General features: G+C 43.4%; 1 protein-coding gene across 1 annotated transcript; it reads left to right on the top strand.

Moving 5' to 3' along the window:
* The first annotated feature begins 14218 nt into the window (after nt 1-14218).
* On the top strand, nt 14219-17081 carry LOC139197327 (uncharacterized). The gene is made up of 4 exons (XM_070824522.1): nt 14219-15958; nt 16042-16139; nt 16223-16320; nt 16404-17081. The coding sequence occupies exon 1, from the start codon at nt 14553-14555 to the stop codon at nt 15225-15227; it is 675 nt and encodes a 224-aa protein (XP_070680623.1). The 5' UTR covers nt 14219-14552; the 3' UTR covers nt 15228-15958; nt 16042-16139; nt 16223-16320; nt 16404-17081.
* The last annotated feature ends 7992 nt before the right edge of the window (nt 17082-25073 follow it).

Here is a 25073-nt window from a genome sequence, read left to right on the forward strand (position 1 = left end):
TGGACATGTGCAAAGAAGGCCTACTGACGTTCCGATTAGAAGATGCGACTATGGGACAGAGGTTCAGGGTCGAAGGGGTAGAGGAAGACCTAGGAAAACTTTGGAAGAGACTCTAAGAAAAGACTTAGAGTACTTAGATCTAACGAAGGACATGACACAGGATCGAGCACAATGGCGTTCTAAGATTCATATAGCCGATCCCACTCAGTGACTTGGATTTTCCAAGTCTCCAACCGAGAAGTTTTCCTCACTCGGGAAATTAAGGGAACACTACCCCAACCTACATGCTCCACTCAGAAAGCTTCAACATACAAGCTTTAACAAAAGAAAATTCAAAGAACTTAGCGAAGAAGGCTTTGGTGTATTTAACACAATACGTTGAAATGAAGGAAAGCTTATTTATTGATATCCCCGATAAGCTACAAATATGTACATATACATGAGTCAAAATAAGCACACAAGAGGGAGCCTTCACAAAGGTTGCTTAGGAGAAGTCTCAGCAGTCGGTAGAGCCCTAGAAAGATAAGGCACCGGAGGGGGATCATTTGGAGCCTCAGTACTGGACAGAACCCTAGAAGGAGGAGGCATCAGAGGTTGATCATTTGGAGCTTCATTACGCGGTACAGCCCCAGAAGACGAAGGCAATAAATGCCTTTGGAACAAACCCACAAATCTCTGATGATCAAGTAAAACCTGACCATCAGTTTCCTTCATCTGGTCAAGCTTCCTCTTCATGTTTGTAGCATAGTCATGTGCGAGCCGGTGCAACTGTTTATTCTCATGCTTGAGCCCTCTAATCTCCTGTTTGAGACTCATCACTTCAGCCGCCAATGATTCAACTTGGCGGGTTCGAGCAAATAGGCGTTGGGCCATATTAGACACAGAACCTGCACACTGAACACTGAGAGCCAGCGAATCCTTAACAGCTAACTCATCAGACCGTTTGGAAAGTAGTCTGTTATCTTTGGGAGTGAGAAGGTTCCTGGCCACCACCGCAGCGGTCATATCATTCTTCATCACGGAATCCCCAACGGTAAGAGGACCAGTAGGGGAGACGAAGGATGGGCGCCATATGTTGTCTGGAGAAGGCGGGGCTGCCTCTTCAACAAGGTTCAAGTCAAAACGACGGTCGGAGGGGCCAGACATTTTCAAAGGTGTTGAAGAGAGAAGAGGTCGGACAAATCAAGATCTTAGAAGTGCAAGAATGAAGCTTCTACTGGTGGAGATTCAAGTGTGCTTTGGAACTTAATGCCAGCCCCTATAAAAATCTGCACTCGACGAAGCTTCAGAAATCGAAGAGGCGCCTGCTCAGAAATCGAAGAGGCGTTTGCTTTCTCAAAAGCTGGGCTGCTTAGAGATCACGAGGGTTGATCTCAGAAATCGAAGAGGCGTTTGCTTTCTCAAAAGTTGGGCTGCTCAAAGACCACGAAGGCCGATCTCAAAAATCGAAGAGGCGCTCGCTTTCTCAAAAGCTGGGCTCCCCAGAGACCACGAGGGCCGATCTCAGAAATCGAAGAGGCACCTACTTTTCTAGCCTTTTCCAGCCTTGTCAGCACCTGTCACACGCACACTCAGTTTTGCGGAAATTATGGGCATTCTGTCAAAGACTTCTGGGGAAGTAGAAAACACATGAATCTTACTGTTCAATCACCCACTTCTCACACGCAACAATAGCTCATGGGTACCACAGATAACTTTGCCAAAGTTCTCTGCCAAAGTTGAGCACGTGAAGCTTGCAGCTCCCACTACATCGCTCTGACCAAGAAGGGTAAAAGAATAGCAAAGAAACAGCACTAACAAAGTTTAGACCCATAAATTTTGAAGGTCTAGCTACCATATTATTACCCACAAGGGTAAAGGAACAGTACCACTGCTGGATAATTGGAAAGTCCCTGTGTGTCAACCTCTGTGCTTCGTGGCAAGGTAGACTAGCAAACATGCCCAACCTTTACTCACATTCGAGAAAACACTCCCAATAAGATTGCTTGCTCCAAAATCGAAGGGGCACCGTCCTCCGAATCTCGAGAGCCAGACTCCCAACATGACTACTTTCTTAAAAATCGAAGAGAGGGTAAAGGAACAGTACCATTGCTGGATAATTGGAAAGTCCCTGTGTGTCAACCTCTGTGCTTCGTGGCAAGGTAGACTAGCAAACATGCCCAACCTTTACTCACATTCGAGAAAACACTCCCAACAAGATTGCTTGCTCCAAAATCGAAGAGGCACCGCCCTCCGAATCTCGAGAGCCAGACTCCCAACATGATTACTTTCTCAAAAATCGAAGAGACACTGCTCCCTGAATCTCGAGAGCCAGACCCCCAGCATGATTGCTTTCTCAAAAATCGATGAGGCATCGTTCTCCGAATCAATCGAAGAGGCGCTCGCTTTCTCAAAAGCTGGGCTGCTCAGAGACCACGAGGGCCGATCTCAGAAATCGAAGAGGCACCTACTTTTCTAGCCTTGTCAGCACCTGTCACACGCACACTCAGCTTTGCAGAAATTATGGGCATTCTGTCGAAGACTTCTGGTGAAGTAGAAAGCACATGAATCTTACTGTTCAATCACCCACTTCCCACACGCAACAATAGCTCATGGGTACCACAAATAACTTTGCCAAAGTTCTCTGCCAAAGTTGAGCACGTGAAGCTTGCAGCTCCCACTACATCGCTCTGACCAAGAAAGGTAAAAGAATAGCAAAGAAACAGCACTAACAAAAGTTTAGACACATAAATTTTGAAGGTCTAGCTACCATATTATTACCCACAACTGTAAAGGAACAGTACCACTGCTGGATAATTGGAAAGTCCCTGTGTGTCAACCTCTGTGCTTCGTGGCAAGGTAGACTAGCAAACATGCCCAACCTTTACTCACATTCGAGAAAACACTCCCAATAAGATTGCTTGCTCCAAAATCGAAGAGGCACCGTCCTCCGAATCTCGAGAGCCAGACTCCCAACATGACTACTTTCTCAAAATCGAAGAGAGGGTAAAGGAACAGTACCATTGCTGGATAATTGGAAAGTCCCTGTGTGTCAACCTTTGTGCTTCGTGGCAAGGTAGACTAGCAAACATGCCCAACCTTTACTCACATTCGAGACAACACTCCCAACAAGATTGCTTGCTCCAAAATCGAAGAGGCACCGCCCTCCGAATCTCGAGAGCCAGACTCCCAACATGATTACTTCCTCAAAAATCGAAGAGACACTGCTCTCCGAATCTCGAGAGTCATACCCTCAGCATGATTGCTTTCTCAAAAATCGAAGAGGCATCGTTTTCCGAATCTCGAGAGCCAGATACCACAGACCACTTTTTCAAAGTGCTCTGACAGAGTTAAAACATGTGAAACTGGCAGCTCCCACTACCGTGCTATGACCAAGCAGGGTAAAGGAATAGCATTACTACTTGTTGTTAGGGAGACTCCTATATATGTCGACCTCCATCCCCAACGGACAGGCAGACTTGCAAAAATGCTCAACCCTTCATCATATCTGAGAGGGCACTCCCAACGAAGCCTTTCGAAATATTCAGCTTTCTTTCCCCCCGATAATACCTCTGCAAACAAGCTATACTAGAGCAAGAATATCTCATATCATCAGGGTTAAAAGCAAGAGTATCCCATATCATGCTTTTTCCCTGTCTTTTCTTTTGGCCTTGTTTTTACCTGCAAGACAAGGAGAAAGAGAGCAATCAGTCAGCACTTGGAATCAAGCTTCCAGCCAGGAACTGACTGCCTGGAACCCCTTACCTGATTACTTACCTGGCATTGCTCTCAAGTACTCATCTTCAACATCTTATGTTTCCAGGGAAGATTCCGCATCTGCTTGAGGAACAGATAGGGCAAGTGCGAAGGATACAAGGAAGCATGTGGAGACAAGCGTAACAGCACACGTGCCGATACATTCATTACTCTGTCAAAAGCAAAAGTATCCCATATCAGCAGGGTGGAACGTACTCTAGATTTGATGGACTTGTTTTGACCCTCAAATTCTTCAGTCGGCCTTATACTCTGGAGGAAACCAGAAAACCCTCCAGCTCAGTTCAAGAATAAGCCTGTGGAAAGTTACTTCTTCAAAAGCAAAAGTATCTCATATCATCTCTTCTCATTTTTCTTCTCTTTATCCTTCATGCTGCTGCAAGATGGGGAGAAGGTGAACAATCAGTCGGAGCTCTGATTGCTTACCTTGTCTGTCACCTCTTTCAGCAAACCCCCTAGCTTGGCGACTTGGGGGACTCCTACTACATGGTTTGTATCGCGCTTGACCAAGCCTGAAACTACAAGTAAGCTTCAAGTGAAATTGATACATTACCTTGTGCATATCCACCAGTTAAAGATACCACCCCTGGATGGAGGAAGAGTACTTCCAGAGAAGATGCCACATCTACCTATGAGACAGATAAGGCAAGTCAAGACGACACCACACTCCGATACTTATAAGTTTCGTGATTACGAGATCATTCTCCCACAATATTTCCTAATGTCATTTGTACTAAATCATTCACTTGTACTCACTAAATGAGAGCTTGAACCTATGTACTTGTGTAAACCCTTCACAATTAATGAGAACTCTTCTATTCCGTGGACGTAGCCAATCTGGGTGAACCACGTACATCTTGTGTTTGCTTTCCTATCTCTATCCATTTATATACTTATCCACACTAATGACTGGAACAATCTAGCGAAGATCACAAAAAGCGATCGTTTTCGCTACCTAGGATCTATCTTGCAAGAGAACGGAGAATTAGATGGAGATCTCAACCATAGAATACGAGCTGGATGGAAAGAGTGCATCCGGCGTGTTGTGTGACCGTCGTAGGCCACTGAAGCTCAAGGGAAAATTTTATAGGACGGCAATAAGGCTAGCGATGTTGTATGGCACAGAATGTTGGGTGGTGAAGCATCAACACGTACACAAAATGGGTGTAGCGGAGATGAGGATGTTTCGTGGGATGTGTGGGCACACGCGAAAGGATAAGATTGGGAATGAGGATATCCGAGGTAAAGTAGGAGTAGCCGAAATTGTAGGAAATATGAGAGAAAATCGGCTCCGGTGATTTTGAACATGTGCAAAGAAGGCCGACTGACGCTCCGGTTCGAAGATGTGACTACGGGACAGAGGTTCAGGGCCGAAGGGGTAGAGGAAGACCTAGGACAACTTTGGAAGAGAGTCTAAGAAAAGACTTAGAGTACTTGGATCTAACGGAGGACATGACACAAAACCGAGCGCAATGGCGTTCTAGGATTCATATAGCCGACCCCACTTAGTGGGAAAAGGCTTTGTTGTTGTTGTTGTTGTATTAGAAAATAAGAAAGTAAGCATGCAATAAAACAAGAGAAAAACAAAAACAAAGTAATGAAAAATAAATATTCGTACTTGTTTCAAGTGCTTCATAAAACTCTATATCTTCCAAGATTGTCTCATCGTCTAAAATTGAGATGTTATCTGACATCAACCAATTTTGAGTACAAATTAACCTCTCTACCATTAGAGGAGTCAATGAAGAACGATATGGGTTCACAATCCTTCCTCCCGTGCTAAAGGCAGATTCTGAAGCTACCGTTGAGACTGGAATTGCAAGAACTTCCTTTGCAATTAGTGCCAACACTGAGTATTTAACACCATTCAATTTCCACCAATTTAAAATATCAAAATCTTGACCTACTTCCACTTTTTCATTGCGATCTAACAAGTACTTATCAAACTCATGGTCCGAGAGCACGACATTACTTGCTTCAACTTCTTTTATCCAACTTTCGTCCATTTCCGCTCGTTTTTTTCCCCCTTCCATGTTGATTTCGATCAGCCCCACCAATAGTAGTTGTAGTACTAGTAGTATTAGAACAACTATTAGCACTAGATACACTTGGTTGGTTGGAAGAATGAACATATTCATCATATAGTTTGAAGATTAGGCTTTTTATCTCATCCTTCTTAGCCATGGCTTCATCAATACTACACCCACGATGCTTCAAAATATGTGGCACATAGCCCAGTTTATATCTTGGATCAAGCACAAGTCCCACAAATAGAAAATGATTCACTTTAACAAGATCACCCAAATACTTATCAAATTCTACCTTCATGCTTCGTGCCATTTCATGCAATATCAAGCTTGTGTAGGTTTGAGTTAATAACATATCTTCTTCGACGAACAAATCAACTATCTCTTCATCAATTGCAAGCAAATCAGAAAAATTACTATGACAAGCCGGATGCAAAACAACACTCATCTTCAATGTCATTTGATAGAACACTTTCAAAAGATTGACAAATATAGCGGCATTGCTCCAATCTTCCATATTTGGTGGCCCATACCTCTTTTTACCATTGGAAGGTCCACCCACTCGTTCTTCTTCTCCTGGCACATCTTTACCAAACCATGACAAGTATGCAATCTCATCATCTCCCATTCTCACAAAAGCTTTTTCAAATTTTAATACATTTGTTAACATCAAATAGGTGGAATTCCACCTAGTTGGCACATCTAAAAAAACAAGACCCTTGTGTTGATGCACAAAACCGCAGGTCTTGGAACAACGTAAATCCGACCGTGAATCTGCAAGTAATGTAAATAACACAAGATGTATCGTGGTTCACCCCAAGGTTTGGGTTACGTCCACACTAATTGTATTTATTTGAGGGAGAGAGAGCTCTAAGAGTGGAGTGTTGAGAGGGGGTGAGAGGGCATAGGAATTGGCCTCTCCTAATTGTGAGGGTGAAGGGTCTTTTTATAGAATACGGACTCCTCACTTATTACATATTTGCCCTTTCCTTTACCACATAATTACATTTAAGTCCCTCGAGTATTTATACGAGGTCTAAATACGAGGCCCTAAATATGATATAAACAGTAGTCCCCCAAGTCTTCAGTCAAGAGAGTCTTTTGGCTGGAGACTTGAAATTCAGTCCATGTGTGGGCTGAAGTAACTAGATGTTGTTTTGAACTGATGCTTGATATGAGGCAGTGCTCAATCTGAAATGACGCTCAACTAGAAGTAGCACACACTGTGAGGCTGCTCGGCTCGTGGCTTATGTTGCCTTGGTTGGCTCGGCTTATGGCGTTTGAAGGTGAGGGAGTCCCTTTTATAGAATAAGGGCTCGCTCCTCAATACATGAATGATGGGCTAGAGTTGATGCTCTCTAATGATGGTGAGGGAGTCATTTTTATAGACTAATGGCTCGTTCCTCAATACATAAATGATGGGCTAGAGTTGATGCTCGCGGCGAGGCGGTTGCTCAGTAGGCAGCGATGCTCTCTAATGGTGGTGAGGGAGTCCCTTTTATAGAATAAGGGCTCGTTCCTTAATACATAAGTGATGGTTTAAGAGTGATGCTCGCGACGAGGCTGTTGCTCAGCTGGTGGCGTTACTCTCTAATGATGGTGAGGGATTCCCTTTTATAAAATAAGGGCTCGCTCCTCAGTACATGAACAATGGATGCTCTCTAATGAAAGTGAGGGAGTCCCTTTATAGAATAAGGGCTCGCTCCTCAATACATAAGAAATGGGCTAAGTCCCCCAAGTATTTTTCATGAGGCCCAGTTGAGGCCCAATATATGGTACATAATGTAGTTCCCCAAGTCTTCGGTCAATAGAGTCTGTTGGCTGGAGACTTCAAATTGAATCCATGTAGAAGCCGAAGTGGTGGTTGTTCGAAGGCGGTTTTTGTATACCCTGCACTTAAGCTTTGTGGGTGAAGCTTTGCAAGTGAAGCTTTGAAGCTAGAGCTCTGTAAATGAAGCTTTCGAAGCTGGAGCTTTTGTAAATGAAGCTTTTGAAGCTAGAGCTCTGTAAATGAAGCTTTTGAAGCTAAAGCTTTTGTAAATGAAGCTTTTGAAGCTAAAGCTCTGTAAATGAAGCTTTTGAAGCTAGAGCTCTGTAAATGAAGCTTTTGAAGCTGTTTGACATGAGTGATGCTCATGAATGTTTATGTTGATTGACATGAGTGATGCTCATGGATGTTGTCATGAGTGATGCTCATGAATGTTAACATAAGTGATGCTCATGAATGTTGACATGAATGATGGTCATGAATGTTTATGTATGATTATCATGAGTGACGCTCATGAATGTTTATGTATGAATGACATGAGTAATGCTCATGTATAATTTGGAGTACTGGGTGTACTTTTGATTACCTGGTTGGTGGCATGAAGGAGAGTACGGGTTGTACATTTCATCACCTAGTTGGTGGCATCAATGGCTAGTTGCCAAATGATATTAGAGTACGGGTTGTACATTTCATCACCTGGTTGGTGGTAATAGCGACAGGTTGCCGAATAATTTTGGAGTACTGGGCGTACTTTTGATCACCTGGTTGATGGTAATAGCGGCAGGTTGCTGAATAATTGTGGAGTACTGGGCGTACTTTTGGTCACCTGGTTGGTGATAATAAAAGGTCTGGCTCTTTTGGGCATATGGGTCTTCGCCTTCCACATGACATTGTAGCCCATTATTTTGGGCTTTTTTTTTATGCACAAAACCGGAGGTCTTGGAACAACGTAAATCCGACCGTGAATCTGCAAGTAATGTAAATAACACAAGATGTATCGTGGTTCACCCCAAGGTTTGGGTTACGTCCACACTGATTGTATTTATTTGAGGGAGAGAGAACTTTGAGAGTGAGAGCGTTGAGAGGGGGTGAGAGGGCCTAGGAATTGGCCTCTCCTAATTGTGAGGGTGAGGGGTCATTTTATAGAATAAGGACTCCTCACTTATTACATATTTGCCATTTCCTTTACCACATAATTACATTTAGGTCTCTCAAGTATTTATACGAGGTCTAAATACGAGACCCTAAATAAGGTATAAACACCTTGCATTCAGTTTTCTCCTTCTTAACACAACTCCTATAAGTTTCCACCATTTGTGGAGAAGACGTTACATACACCAATGCATTCCTAATAGCTAAGATGGATTTATCTAAAGTCATCAAACCATCTTGAACTATTAAGTTAACAATATGAGCACAACACCTGACATGCATATGATTTCCCTCAAGTATCATTCGTGAATTTTGCCAATGACACATCTTTGTCTTCAAATAATTTATTGCCACCTTGTTGAAGAAGCATTATCGACCGTGATGATTAGTACATTCTCCAAACCCCATTCTAGCAAACAAACCTCAAGAAGTTTTCCAATGGAGTTCCCCTTGTGATTAGCCATGAAACAAAAGTTTAGTATTCTTTTGTGCAACTTCCAATTACTATCTATGAAATGTGCCGTTATCACCATGTAGTTTACCTTTTGAAGACTTGTCCATGTGTCGGTTGTGAGGCTAACTCTGTTTTTAATTTTGCTTTCATTTCATCAGACATGAGGACAAAGTGTCTCCCAAGTGTCCTACGAGATGGTGGATAAAAATGGGGGCAAACAACACTACAGAAAAACCTCAACCCTCTCCCTTCAACATGTGAAAACGACAACTCATCTAAGACAACCATTTGTACCAACACCTTTATGCAATCTTCTTTTGTATTCCCCCTAGCCATAAGAGTACCAACACCATCATCAAAAGACAAAATCTTTTGCCTTTTATCCTGATTTATTCCCGGATAACTCTTACATCTTCCTCCTTCAATATGTTTTGTAACGGTTGAAGTACCATTTCCAGAAGGGTTAGCAGCAAAGGTAGTAGAACAGTGCTTACACCTAGCTTTCCTTTTAATTATTGTTTCCTTGGTCCCATCTGGCTTCACAATGTTTCTATGTCATCATATTCAACAAACTCATCCCATACTTTTGCCTTATGCCTACTGTTCCCAAGAGGAGGCAATGGAGGAATACCACTTGGTTGAGTTGGTGATTGTGCCTGGGGTGGAGTTGGTGATTAAGGTTATGGTGGAGTTGGTGGTTGTGATTGGGTTTGAGTTGGTAGTGATGGTGTTGGACTCGATAATGACGAAGGTGATGATGAAGAAACAGATGCAAAAGAAGAACAAAAACTATGTGATTTTGATTGGTTCGTCATCCCTAAACTAGACAAAAAACAAAAACCATGTCATGCACATACATATTTTGAATTATAGGAATATACTGAGTGATTAGAACGAGAGGAACAACATGCCCACATCATAAAACTAAACAAAAGCATAGAACATGTTAAAATTCCAACCAAACAGAAGCATGAAAGACTTGAATTAGCATGGATCTCAATCACTTAAAGGCAGTCAAGGCAAATGTTGTACTGCCTAAAGGACAAGCTACATTCTACTTTCTCATGGTTATTGATAATAGTAGCAGAAAACACGACACAATATTTGTAATGAAAAATAATATAAACGAACATTTGTAACAAATATATCTGAAATGAAACTCCAGAAAGAGATAAGAGGCCACACTGAGAAGATCTACAATTAAACCATTTTATACCTTAGAGAAACTATTAGGAGGAATCCGATGAAGACAGTCTTCCAATGCTTTTACATACACTAATGAGATCTTCTTTTCTCCTCAGATTGAAGATAGATTCTTGATTTTTGTCGTCAGTTGTGCCACTGCAGAGCAACCAAAAAAACAAATTGTTAATTAACCTTCAAATCGTGCCACTACAGAGCACAATTAAACACTTTATTTTTCCCCGGGCAATAGTGTTGTCAATTAGAGTTAAACCACTTTAATTTCAGCACAGTTAAACACTTAATTTTAGTACAGCTAATCCTAATGTAATAATGGGGTTCTGTAAATGTTTAAAACTCCAAATCCTTTTTCTATTCCACATTGTGTAAAGATAGAACCGAATCACAAGAACAAAATGCACCTTCAGAGTTGGTTAGGATATGTTTGGTTGCTGAGAAAATGTAGACTAAGAAAAAGAAATAGAAGGTTGTAAACATGAACATGAATAAGAATGCAAACATCCATCCAATATGAAAACTCGGAACTCAGGAATTGCCAGAACCCATAGAAATTCACAAAAACAAAAAAACCCAGAAATCGAAAACTGTCATAAGCTCAAATCAAAATCCAGAAACAAGATTAAAGATATCAAATTCAAAAAGCCACATTAATAACAAGACGACCCACATTTCAAGCAAACAAGATTCCTAAACATTTCAAGCTAGACGGAGGATGGAGGACGAAGGACGAAGATAGAGAAAATACCAAGGAGGGAGGATGGAGGACGAAGAGTCGTGAGCTATCGCAGAGGAAGGATGATGAGGGCCGTCGCAGTAGCAGAAGCTGAGGCCGTGGTGAGGGTCGGATCTCAGATGTGCGAAATGGGGGAATAGGGATGTGAGAGGGGTGAGGCCGTGTAAGTCAGAGTGAGGTGATGGTGAGGACTAAGTGAGTGAGTGAGTAAAAGTGTAAAACCTAATTGGGATGGGATCCAATGCTTTGCAACTTGGTGAAACTAATTTGTCAACCTATTATATCATGACATGTGTGTATATATATAATTAATTAATTAATTATTAATAAAATGGTTCGGTTCGGTTCCGACCGGTTCTTATTCATTCGAAATTGGAACCGGAACCGGTTTGAACGGTTCGGTTCGGTTTTTGACTCAAAGTTGACTTTTCCGGTCAACACGGTTTTTTTCGATTTTTTTATACGGTTCGATGCAGTTTTGCGATTTGACAGCTTTTATACCCACCCCTAATTGTCTGCCCTCCCACTTCTGATGCCCTCCCATGTCCTCTTGTTTTGTGTGATCACGGTTAAGCACGTTAACATTTTATATTGTTTTTTTTATAGAGATAATAATACAAAAATGAATAGTAATATAAAATATTGATGTGGCTTAACCGTGACCACACAAACAGGAGGGCACAGAAGGGCACCGAAAGTAGGAGGGCAGACAATCCTTGTCTGTGAAGTTTAAAGGCAAAATGAGGAAGAAAACATGATAAGACAGTGGAGTCTGTTGATGCACAAAATCAGCGAAGACTTTGGTACAACAGAAAGTGTCAGGTTTTGTGACCTTCGCTTGGTTGCTTCGGTCACTAGTGAGGATAAGTACGTAAATGAATAGAGACAGAGAAGCAAACACAGGATGTACGTGGTTCACCCAGATTGGCTACGTCCACGGAGTAGAGGAGTTCTTATTAGTAGTGAAGGGCTTACACAAGTACAAAGGATCAAGCTCTCAATTTAGTGAGTTCTTGTGAATGATTTAACACAAAATGGCATTAGGCAATATTGTGGGGGAATGACCCCTATTTATAGAAAAACTTGTAGCTTTGTCACATTGACATGTGTCATGTTATGATTGGTTCTTGATGTTGACACGTGCTGCGCTCTGATTGGCTTCTAATCTTGACACGTGTCGAGTAGTGATTGGCCTCCTGGTCGGAGGGGAACTCTTCTGGGTCCTTGACAGTATAGCGTTGGCCGGTGCTCGGTAGTTTCGGGATTGGTCAAGTATGGTACAAACAGTGCTCCCCTAAGTTCCCGAGTGAGGGAAACTCCTCGGTTGGGGACTTGCAAGATCCAATCCCTTGAGTAATCACGAAACTTCTAAGTACCGAAGTGTGGTCTGATCTTCATCTGCCCTTCTCTGGAAGTACCTTTCCTCCATCCGGGAATGGTGTACTTAGCTGATGTTGACGCACAAGGTAATGTATCAATTTCACTTGAAGCTTAGTTGTAGTTTCGGGCTTAGTCAAGTGTGATACAAACCCTATAGTAGGAGTCCCCCAAGTCGCCGAGCTAGGAGATCTGCCGAAAGAGGTGACAGACAAGGTAAGCAGTCAAACTTCCAAGTAAGCAACCCAGGATCAGAGGTTTGACGTCGGCTTCCGGTTGATTGTTCTCATTCTCCTTGTCTCTCATTCAACTGCCAGGATAAGGAGAAGCAAATGGATAAGAGATGATATGAGATACTTTTGCTTTTGAAGAAGTAACTTTCCACAGGCTTATTCTTGAACTGTGCTGGAGGGTTTTCTGGTGCCCTTCAGAGTATAAGGCCGACTCAAAAATTTGAGGGTCAAAACAAGTCCATCAAATCTAGAGTACGTTCGACCTTGATGATATGGGATACTTTTGCTGTTGACGGAATAATGAATGTGGTATGGAAAGGTGTCGTGCTGTAGTGATCTGTTTCAGCTCACCGTTGAACCTTCTGCTTCAATCTTTTGCATGGCAGAAGTGGTGTGCAACCTTTGCATTTAAATGGTCCTTCAGAACATTCCTTCATAGTGACTCATCCACACTTGGCAGCTTCAGTGTAAAGAGCCAATATCTGATCAACTGTCATGAGGTATTTGCCGGTGGAATTCGTGACCTTGACAGCAGTTGAGGATGAGTACTCGAGAGCAATGCTAAGTAAGCAACCAGGCAAAGGCTCCAGGCAGTCAGTTCCAAATTGGAGGTTTGATTTCAGGTTCCGACTGACTGCTCTCTTTCTCCTTGTCCTGCAGGTGTGGACAAGGACAAAGACAAAGACAGGGAGAAAGCATGATATGGGATACTCTTGCTTTCGACCCTGATGATATGAGATACTCTTGTTTTTGGTGTGGCTTATTTGCTGAGGTATTATCGGGGGGAAATAAAGCTGAGTATTTCGAGAGGTTATGTTGAGGGTGCCTTTTCGAATGTGAGAAAGGGTTGAGCATTTTTGCAGGTTTGCCTGTCCGTTGAGGAGGGAGGTCAATGTATATAGGGATTTCCCAATAACAAGTAGTAATGCTATTCCTTTACCCTTCTTGGTCACAGCAATGTAGTGGGAGCTGCCAGCTTCACGTGTTTTAATTTTGTCAGAGCACTTTGAAAAAGTGGTATGTGGTATCTAGAAAGCTGATATTATGTGTGGAGATTACAGACAAGCTTTATCTAAGGAAATCTGGCTCTCGAAGTTCTGAGAGTTGTGCCTCTTCGGTTTTCGAACAAGCAATCCCGTCGAGGATCTGACTCTCGAGATTCGGAAAGCGGTGCTACTCCGGTTTTTGAGAAAGTAATTATGTTGGGAGTCTTTTCTCGAATGTGAGTAAAGGTTGGTCGTTCTTGCCAACCTGTCTTGCCACAAAACACGGAGGTCGACACACATAGGGACTTTCCAGTTGTCAAGCAGTGGTGCTGTTCCTTTACCCTTATGGGTAATAGTAGGGTAGCTGGCACTTCGAAATTCTCGTGCCTAAACTTTGTCAGAGATCTTTGACAAAGTTATATGTGGTACCCGAGGAGTTGATGGTGCATATGGAGAGCGGTGATTGATCAGTAAGATTCACGTGCTTTCTACTTCACCAGAAATCTTCGACAGATTGCCCGTAATTTCCGCAAAGCTGATTGTGCATGTGACAGGTGCTGACGAGGCTGCAAAAGCAGGTGCTTCTTCGATTTCTGAGATCGGCCCTCGTGGTCTCTGAGCAGCCCAGCTTTTGAGAAAGCATTCGCCTCTTCGATTTCTGAGATCGGCCCTCGTGGTCTCTGAGCAGCCCAGCTTTTGAGAAAGCAAACGCCTCTTCGATTTCTGAAGCTCCGTCGAGTGCAGATTTTTATAGAGGCTGGCATTAAGTTCCACAGCACACTTGAATCTCTACCAGTAGAAGCTCATTTCTTGCACTTTTAAGATCTTGATTTGTCTGACCTCTTCCTTCTTCAACACATTTGAAAATGTCTGGACCCTCCGACCGTCGTTTTGACTTGAACCTTGGAGAAGAGACAGCCACGCCTTCTCCAGACAACATATGGCGCCCATCCTTCATATCCCCTACTGGTCCTCTTACCGTTGGGGATTCTGTGATGAAGAATGATATGACCGCTGCAGTGGTGGCCAGGAACCTTCTCACTCCCAAAGATAACAGACTACTTTCCAAACGGTCTGATGAGTTGGCTGTTAAGGACTCTCTGGCTCTTAGTGTTCAGTGTGCAGGTTCTGTGTCTAATATGGCCCAACGCCTATTTGCTAGAACCCGCCAAGTTGAATCATTGGCTGCTGAAGTGATGAGTCTCAAACAGGAGATTAGAGGGCTCAAGCATGAGAATAAGCAGTTGCACCGGCTCGCCCATGACTATGCTACAAACATGAAGAGGAAGCTTGACCAGATGAAGGAATCTGATGGTAAGGTTTTACTTGATCATCAGCGGTTTGTGGGTTTGTTCCAAAGGCATTTATTGCCTTCGTCCTCTGGGGCTGTACCTGGTAATGAAGCTTCAAATGATGAACCTCCAATGCCTCCTCCTTCTGGGGTTTTGTCAAGTACTGAGGCTCCGGATAACCACCCTCCGGTGCTTTCTCTTTCTGGGGCTCTACCGACTGCTGAGACTTCCCCTAAGCAACCTTTGTGAAGGCTCCCTTTTGTTTGTTTATTTTGACTCATGTATATGTACATATTTGTGGCTTATCGAAAATATTAATAAATAAGCTTTGCTTCATTTCAACATATTGTGTTAAATACACCAAAGCCTTCTTCATAAAGTTCTTTGAATTTTTGCTTTTGTTGAAACCTGTATTGTTGAAGCTTTGTGAGTGAAGCATGTAGTTTGAGGTAGTGTTCCCTTAATTTCCCGAGTGAGGAAAACTTCTCGGTTGGAGACTTGAAAAATCCAAGTCACTGAGTAGTCACGAACTTTTGAGTACCAAGGCGTAGTAGCATATGGTGGGAGTCCCCCAAGTCTCTAGTCGAGGGAGTTGACGAATGAGGTGTCTTGCTAATAGCCCCGGACTTTTTCTTCATAGATTTTGTTGATGAAGGTTGCTAGGCCCGAATAAGTGGAATTGCAGAAGGTGTAACCGTTGATGCATTAACATCATAATGGAAGCATCACAATGATGGAAGCATCACAATGATGAAAGCATCATAATGATGAAAACACCATAATGATGAAACATCATAATGATGTTTCTTTGGTGGAATTGTTTTTCATTTCCCCTAACAACCGGAATTGTTTTTCAACATAACACCATCATCTGTAGGTCGAATCACAAAGTTGTCTTCATGAAAGTTGTTCATTAATTCCTTAACTACAACATATCCAAATTGGAGAGCCATCGGAGCAGTACAACTCCAGAAATCCAGGTATGATGAGTGACTGTTTATCATTTGTCTGTCAACCCGTCAGATTTGTTGTGAGCTTTGAAACTCTATTTTCTCTTGCTCAGATCAGCATGCTTTCTTCATTGAAGTTGTTCCTCAGCTTGTGAACTACAACATATCCAAATTTGAGATCCCTCGGAGCTGTATAACTCAAGAAACTCAGGTATGATGAATGACTGGTTATTATTTTTCTGTCAACCCGTCAGATTTGTTGTGAGCGTCGAAACTCCATTTTCTCTTGTTCAGATCGGTATGCTTTCTTCATTGAAGTTGTTCCTCAGCTTGTGAACTACAACATATCCAAATTTGAGATCCCTCGGAGCATTATAACTCAAGAAACTCAGGTATGATGAATGACTGGTTATTATTTTTCTGTCAACCCGTCAGATTTGTTGTGAGCTTCGAAACTCCATTTTATCTTGTTCAGATCGGTATGCTTTCTTCATTGAAGTTGTTCCTCAGCTTGTGAACTACAACATATCCAAATTTGAGATCCCTCGGAGCTGTATAACTCAAGAAATTCAGGTATGATGAATGACTGGTTATTATTTGTCTGTCAACCCGTCAGATTTGTTGTGAGCTTCGAAACTCCATTTTCTCTTGTTCAGATCGGTATGCTTTCTTCATTGAAGTTGTTCCTCATCGACTCTTTCATAACATATCAAAAATTCAGGATGAACTAACGGTTAAATATTTCCAGATCTTCGAAACATCACAACAGCTTCGAAATCTGCAAGAAGCCGACTATCATGTTTGGAGCTTCAACACTTTAATTTCCGTCGCTCAAACAGAAATGGTTCCTTCTTGAAAGTTGTTCATATGCTCAAGAACTATAGGGTGTCCAAAATTCAGCTCCATTGGAGAAGAGCAGAGGTTGCAGAAATTTGATAGATGAAAGGAGGCGGAAGAGGGAGAGAAAGAAAAAGTCTCTTGGGTTGGATTTCTATTTTGGGGCAGATTCCAATTTTTGTAGCACCTTCATTATTGATGAATTGCTTGTACTTTTGTCCATTATGAAATTTGGGACTTTGGCTTGTTGTTGGATCTATTATAATATGTTTGGGAACATATATAAGTGAATAAATAAGAAGGAAAATTTTGGGCCCTTGTGGGTGTAAAACAAAAAATGTTTATGTTTACCCAAGTGTTTTTGTACAAGTTCAAGGGCATCTTGGGTTTTGTGAACAAAATTTGTTTATTTGGAGCAAGGTTTTGTGTTGAAGCTTTGTAGGTGAAGCTTTGATGTTGAAGCATTGTGGGTGAAGCTTTGGAGGTGAAGCTTTTCGGGTGAAGCTTGTTGGGTGAAGCTTTTTAGGTGAAGCTTTGTGGGTGAAGCTTTTTAGGTGAAGCTTTTCGGGTGAAGCTTTTTGGGTGAAGCTTTTTAGGTGAAGCTTTTCGGGTGAAGCTTTTTGGGTGAAGCTTTTTTAGGTGAAGCTTTGATGGTGAAGCTTTGTGGGTGAAGCTTTTTAGGTGAAGCTTTTTGGGTGAAGCTTTTTAGGTGAAGCTTTGATGGTGAAGCTTTTTGGGTGAAGCTTTTTAGGTGAAGCTTTGTGGGTGAAGCTTTGGAGGTGAAGCTTTTCGGGTGAAGCTTTTTGGATGAAGTTGTTTTTTTTTTTTTTTTTTTTTTTGGCGCTTGACACGGTCTTCATTTGCTTGTTTTGTAGTGACTGTGGAAGACATATTGCTTTCTGATTGAGAAGGGTTCCGGCAGCGCTTGCTATGAATGTAAAAGAGTGAGGGCTGAGTTGGCTAAATTACCTCTTTATTGAATTCATTGCCAAATGGCCTTCATTACATAGGATGCCAAACGGCTATAGCTCAACACTTGTACATCGTGAGTCTATTTGTAGTAGTACTTCAAGTGATCAGCGTTCCATGGATGGCCAAGGGTCTTGCCATCGGAGCTTCTAAGTGTGTAAGAGCCAGGGCGACTGATGCCAATGACTTCATACGGTCCATCCCAGTTTGGACTAAGTGTGCCTTCACTCGGGACTCTGTCGCAGAGTAATCTTTTCTTTAAGACCCAGTCTCCTATTTTGAAAGAACGAGGCTTGACCCTAGAGTCATAATAGTTGGAGATGCGCTGCTTGTAGGCGACATTCCTCAAGTGAGCTTGGTTTCTGTGTTCCTCGACTAAATCCAAGTTGAGGGTGAGTTGTTTGTCATTTTCACTTTGAATGTAGTTCTGGACTCGGAATGTTGCTTGCTCGAGCTCAACAGGGACAACCGCCTCTGTGCCAAAGGCAAGTGAGAATGGAGTTTCTCCTGTTGAAGTCCGATATGAAGTGCGATATGACCAAAGAACTTGGGGTACAAATTCTGGCCAACAGCCTTTAGCTTTGTCCAAGCTGGTTTTCAAAGTGCGCTTGATTATTTTGTTGATGGCCTCAACTTGTCCATTAGACTGGGGATGAGCTGGAGAGGCAAAGCATAAGTTGATGTTGAACTTAGAGCAGAACAACCTGAACTTCTTGTTGTCAAACTGTCGCCCATTGTCAGTGACTATCGCATTGGGAATGCCGAATCTACAAAGGATGTTCTTCCACACGAAGTCTTCTATCTTTGCCTCAGTAATGGTTGCCAAGGGTTCTACTTCGGCCCACTTTGTGAAGTAGTCCACTGCAACGACTGCGTAACAGACTTTGCCCTTCCCTGCCGGCATTGGGCCGATCAAATCAAGTCCCCACTGGGCGAAGGGCCAAGGGCTGATCATAGGAGTAAGAGGCTCTGGAGGGGAATGAGGAATAGCTGCATATCGTTGACATTTGTCACATGAGCGGGATACTTTGATGGCATCCTGGTGGAGTGTTGGCCAGTAATATCCTTGGCGAAAAGTCTTGTGTGCTAGGGACCGAGATCCAGCATGATCTCCACAGACTCCCTCATGTATTTCCCGAAGGACGATTTCCGCCTCGGCAGGCGTAAGACACCTTAAGTATGGCAGACTAAAACCTCGCTTATAGAGTTGATCATTGATGATCAGGTAGCGGGTAGACTTGTATCGAATTTGCTTAGCCTGGACTTTATCATTTGGGAGGGTGCCATGAGCAAGGAAATTATAGATCGGGGTGATCCAACTATCCCCCCGTTGTAAGTTGCATACTTCTGCGGCCATGGTGCTTGGTGTTGCCAACAGTTCGACATGAATTTTTCTTCCAATCTTGTCTTCCACAGCTGAGGCAAGGCGAGCCAGGGCGTCTGCATGACTGTTTGCCGCTCGAGGAACTTGGGTGATCTGGTAGTGGAAGTGCTTGAGCAAAAGTTGTGTTTGCGCAAGATATGCTGCCATGGAGCTGTCCTTAGCATCAAAGTTGTTGGTAACCTGGTTGACCACTAATTGGGAGTCACTGAAAATATCAATTTGTTTAACCCCGAGGTGTTTGGCCAAACGTAATCCTGCTAGAAGGGCTTCATACTCGGCCTCATTGTTTGATGCCTTGAATTTGAAACGAAGAGCATACTCCATTGCTACTTTGTCGGGCGTAGTCAAGACTAGTCCCGCTCCACAGCCCTGTTGGTTGGATGAGCCATCAACATACAGACTCCATGCTGAGGTCGTTGATTCTACTTTCTGAGCTTCCGATGGTAATGAAGCTACTGCTTCAGGTGTAGAAGCAATGTCAACAGGATATGTGAAGTCGGCGATGAAATCTGCTACTGCTTGGCCCTTCTCAGCTGGCTTTGGTTGGTAGGAGATGTCAAACTCACCCAACGCTATTGCCCATTTGATCATTCGCCCTGAAGTGTCAGGACTTTGGAGTATCTGTCGAAGAGGATAATTGGTAAGCACGATGATGGAGTGCGCTTGGAAGTAAGGGCGGAGTTTTCGAGCAGACATGACCAATGCCAGAGCCAATTTCTCAATGTTAGAGTACCGTGTCTCCGCATCTTGTAAGGCTTTGCTAGCGTAGTAGACAGGTCGCTCAATATTCCCATCCTTTCGAATGAGAACGGAACTTACGGCTGAAGCTGATACCGATAGGTAGATAATGAGAATGTCTCCTACCTCGGGCTTGGAGAGTAGAGGGGCTTTACTCATGTACTCCTTGAGGTTTTTGAATGCCTCGGCACATTCATCAGTCCATGTAATGTACTTCCTACTTCCCTTAAGTGCTTTAAAAAAGGGAGCACATTTGTCTGTGGCCTTAGAAATGAACCTGGTTAAGGCTGCCACCTTGCCAGTAAGGCTCTGGATGTCCTTTGAAGTTACCGGTTCCTTCATGTCGAGGATTGCTTTGATCTTCTCGGGATTAGCTTCAATGCCTCGTTGGCTAATCATGAAACCTAAGAATTTGCCAGAGCCTACGCCGAAGGCACATTTGTTGGGGTTTAACCTCATTCGATACCTCTTCAAAATAGTGAAAGTTTCATATAGGTTGGTGATGTGTTGGTCAGCATGTTTGCTCTTGACTAACATATCATCAACGTAAACTTCCATGCTCTTCCCAATCTGCTCGGCGAACATTGAGTTGACTAGTCTCTGATAAGTCGCTCCTGCATTCTTTAGGCCGAAAGGCATGACTTTGTAGCAGTATAGTCCTCTGTCGGTAGTGAAGGCTGTGTGTTCTTGATCCGAAGGGTTCATGAGGATTTGGTTGTATCCTGAGTAAGCATCCATGAAGCTCAGGAGTTCACACCCGGCCGTAGAGTCTATAAGTCTGTCAATAAGAGGAAGAGGGAAGCTATCTTTCGGACACCCTTTGTTTAGGTCGGTGTAGTCAACACACATTCTCCACAAGACCTTTTGAAGCAAAAGACTTTCTTTGGTCGGATTTTTCTTAACAAGGACCACATTTGCTACCCATGTCGGGTAATTGACTTCGCGGACAAAGCCTATGCCTTTGAGTTTTTCAACTTCTGCTTTCATTGCCTCGTATCGTTCAGCGTCATAAGATCTTCGCTTCTGTCTCACCGGCTTGATCTTGGGGTCAATACTCAAACGATGACAGATGACATCGGGAGAGATGCCTGGCATGTCCTCGTATGACCAGGCGAAGACTTCAGTGTTCTCTTTCAAAAAAGATATCAATGCTAACCGAAGGGGTGATGACAATGTGGTGCCAATCTTCACCATGCGATCTGGATAATCTCTTGAGATAGGTACCTTCTCCAACTCTTCAGCAGGTTGGGCTTGCTGGGTGAAAGAGTCATCTCGAGGATCATCGGGTTGATTGTTGCTATCAGGAAGATCCAAGTTCGCTTCATCTAGGCTGGTCTTTGTGACTTGGTCATGTACAAACAGGGTTTCCTTGGGTCCGGGCAAGTGTTGTTGCTTAACTGAAGTGTTGTAACATGATCGTGCACTAAGCTGATCTCCTCTGATGTAGCCGTTGCCATGGGGGGTTGGAAATTTCATCAACAGCATATGCGTGGATACCATAGCCTTGAGATCATTGATGCCTGTGCGCCCAAAGATGACATTATATGCCGTTGGGCAGTCAACCACTAGGAAGTTAGTGGTAATGGTAGCCGTGTAAGGGCCTGTACCAATAGTAAAGGGTAAATGTATGCTCCCTAAGGGTTGCACGATATCACCGGAGAAGCTTATCAGAGGAGAAATCGAGCGATCGAGCAAGTGTTCAGCTACACTGAGTGCCCTGAAAGCTTCGGCAAACATGATATTGACCGAAGCCCCTGTGTCTACGAGGATTCGTCGAACATCAAAGTTGGCTATGTGAGCCTCCACGATCAATGGGTCGTTATGAGGGTAGATGATGCCTCTTTCTTCCTCAGGGTAGAAACATATCGGATCCCAGTTAGGCTTTTGATACTTCCCTCCCCTGATGTCTTCCACGTGAAACACTTGGTGACCAGGCCTCAGAATTCGTTCACTGTTTTTCATGGCCCTATTGGAAGATTCAGATATGGGTGTGCCGCCGCTTATGGAATATATGACATTCACCTGGCGTTGGTTACGGTTATCCCTTTGAGGGTGAAGGAGGAATTGATCAATTTTTCCTTCTCGTGCCAAAGCTTCAATACGATCACGGAGGATGATACATTTCTCGCTATCATGGCCGTTATGCTCATGGTAGCAACAAAACATGCCCGCGTTATTCGGGGGCGTGTAATCTGGGTGCCTCGGCTTTGGCTTTGGTATCAGGTGAGCTATGCTGGGGTAAATGGCCGCGCATGTGGCATTCAAAGGCGTGTATGTCTCATACCTTGGGGTAGGGGGTATCTTGACGCGGGTTTGACCCACTGCATTGACTGCCTGAGGGCGAGCGTTATTGTGGCGATACCCTTGGTTATCGGGATAGTGTCCCTTACTCTTTTTACTGAAATGAGAGTGGTGAGGATGGAAATCCTTCCTCTTGCCTTGAAATTGATATGTCTGTTGATTCGGCGAAGCATTATGCAAGGCATGGGGAGGTGCCACTGCTGTTTGGAAAGTCGAGGTCTTCTCATTTAGGTGAGTCTGGCTTCCACCTCCCACTTGTTGATAAAGGATGGTTGTAGGGGGTTTCTCCTGATATGTCTTTGCCTCGGCGGAGGCATGGTTATAAGCCTGCGCCATCACCTTAGAGTAAGTCTTCCAAGTATTGGCATTGATCATGTATTTAAAGAAACAATCACGTAGGCCTGCCGTGAAGGCTTTGAGGGCAGTCTTGTCGTCTGCCTCGGCACACCGGGAGTATTCATGGCTGAAGCGGCCAGCATACATACGTAATGACTCGTCTGGCTTCTGGCGGATAGTGTACAGGTCATCTGCAGAGTGCAAGCGATCGGTTTGGAAAATGTGTTGGGAAACAAATAGTTTCCTCAATTCCTCAAATGAGTCTACCGTCTCAGGTGTAAGACGACAATACCAATTTAGAGCTCCGCCAGAGAGGGTGGAGGGGAAGAGAAGACATCGCTCTTCGTCGGTGTGCATCCGGTATGCCATGGTGGACTCAAAGAGGTTAAGGTGCTCAATCGGGTCCTCTTTTCCAGTATAAAGTTGCAAGCCAAGCTTTTGCTTTGTCTTTGCTTGAAGGGGGGTGTTGAGGATCCTCCTTGTAAGAGGGCCAGGCCTGGGTTGGTTCCAGTCAGGTATTTCAGCCTGACGTTCAGCCTTCAACTTGTGTACTTCCTCAAGAAGCTGTAGGACAAGGGGGTCCTGAGCGGAGTTATGTGCCACTGGAGCTTTCTTTCGTAAATCTCCATCTCCTCTTGGAATTAGGAAGGTTTGATCAAGGGCATGTGATTTTTCCCTGGACTCGATGTACTGGCTTCCAGGGTATGTCTGTCGGAACACCTCTGAGTCCCCTGTACCCTCATGTCTCTCTAGGACTTGTTGCCCCTTCCCCAAATTGGTGGCCGGCTCGGGCCGTGGCAGGGGACCGAGTCTCTCAGAAATCCTTGGGTCATTGATCTTTGAGCTTATATGGATGAAATTCTCTCGACGTTGCTTCAGGAAATCCCGACAATTGCGAAAGACGGCTTTCGATCCTTCTGCCCCTTCAGCAAAGAGGTGTCTCCCTCCACTTCTCATGGTTCGGGTCGAAGCAACTGGGTTAAGAGAAGCCTCATGTTGATTATCAAGTCGAGGGGTAATCTGTTCCCTATCAGGGATATCTATGTCGAATGCATGTGACCCTCCATGTTGGAGGGCACCCAGTTGATGGTTGACTTCCACGGGGGCAACAAGCTCGCGTGTCTGAGCTTGCCTAGCTTCGTGGAGTGTCTCGAAGAGCTTCTCATATTGCTCCTGGAGGACCTCATTCCTCATTGCTATCTTGTTGTTCTGAGCTTCCAACTCATCGACTTTAGCTTGAAGAAGAACTCGATTTCCTTCCTTCTTTCGTTGCTTCGCACTATGTGCAAGGGGGGTGTCATTCTGTGTGCTGTGGCTTCCTTCGCTTCCCATGTTGGAGAGGGATGCCTGGTCAAAAGAAAGTGTACGAATGATAGAAACCAGCTTGACACAGCTGAAGAGAGTAGGAATAAGTGTCGTTCCCACAGACGGCGCCAAATGTTGATGCACAAAATCAGCGAAGACTTTGGTACAACAGAAAGTGTCAGGTTTTGTGACCTTCGCTTGGTTGCTTCGGTCACTAGTGAGGATAAGTACGTAAATGAATAGAGACAGAGAAGCAAACACAGGATGTACGTGGTTCACCCAGATTGGCTACGTCCACGGAGTAGAGGAGTTCTTATTAGTAGTGAAGGGCTTACACAAGTACAAAGGATCAAGCTCTCAATTTAGTGAGTTCTTGTGAATGATTTAACACAAAATGGCATTAGGCAATATTGTGGGGGAATGACCCCTATTTATAGAAAAACTTGTAGCTTTGTCACATTGACATGTGTCATGTTATGATTGGTTCTTGATGTTGACACGTGCTGCGCTCTGATTGGCTTCTAATCTTGACACGTGTCGAGTAGTGATTGGCCTCCTGGTCGGAGGGGAACTCTTCTGGGTCCTTGACAGTATAGCGTTGGCCGGTGCTCGGTAGTTTCGGGATTGGTCAAGTATGGTACAAACAGAGTCAAAGTGTCAAACTCTTCCTTTGACGTTGACGTTGACGTTTGAGCTTGCCATGCTAAATTTTTTTATTTTTTGGCATTTTTTAGAAGTGGGTCTCGTCATCGATTTAAGTGTTCTGCCATTTTGAATTCTTCTTGACGGAAAGGGATCTCTTTTACTAAATCTATCTAATTAATTAATTTGGATTCTTAAAATTTGATATAATGGTTAAAGTTATTATAATTTTTAAAAAGACATCTTGTTTTTAGCCATTAGATTAAATTTTAAGGATCCGAATTACCTGATTGAGTGGATTTGATGGAAGGGATCCAGAGAGGATCCCCTTCCTTTCTTGACCATTTTTTTTTATTTTTTTGTTTTTTTTAATGATATGGATTCTAACTTGTTTTGAGAGTGGGATAAAAGTGCAACATGTGCTAGCAATCCCGACTAGTAATTCTTATATTTTTTGTGTGAGAAATATATATCGAGAGAATCATGAGCATTTTAGACTCTCTGATACATGGAAGTTGTACAGTTTTGCTCACTCAAAATAACAATAATGCTAGAAAGAATAAAATTTTAAATTAAATGATGTGTCAACAATGAAAAATAAGTACGCTAATCAACACTTGTAATAATTTAATC

Source organism: Malus domestica, chromosome 01, assembly GCF_042453785.1.
Source record: "Malus domestica chromosome 01, GDT2T_hap1".
Lineage (NCBI taxonomy): Eukaryota > Viridiplantae > Streptophyta > Magnoliopsida > Rosales > Rosaceae > Malus > Malus domestica.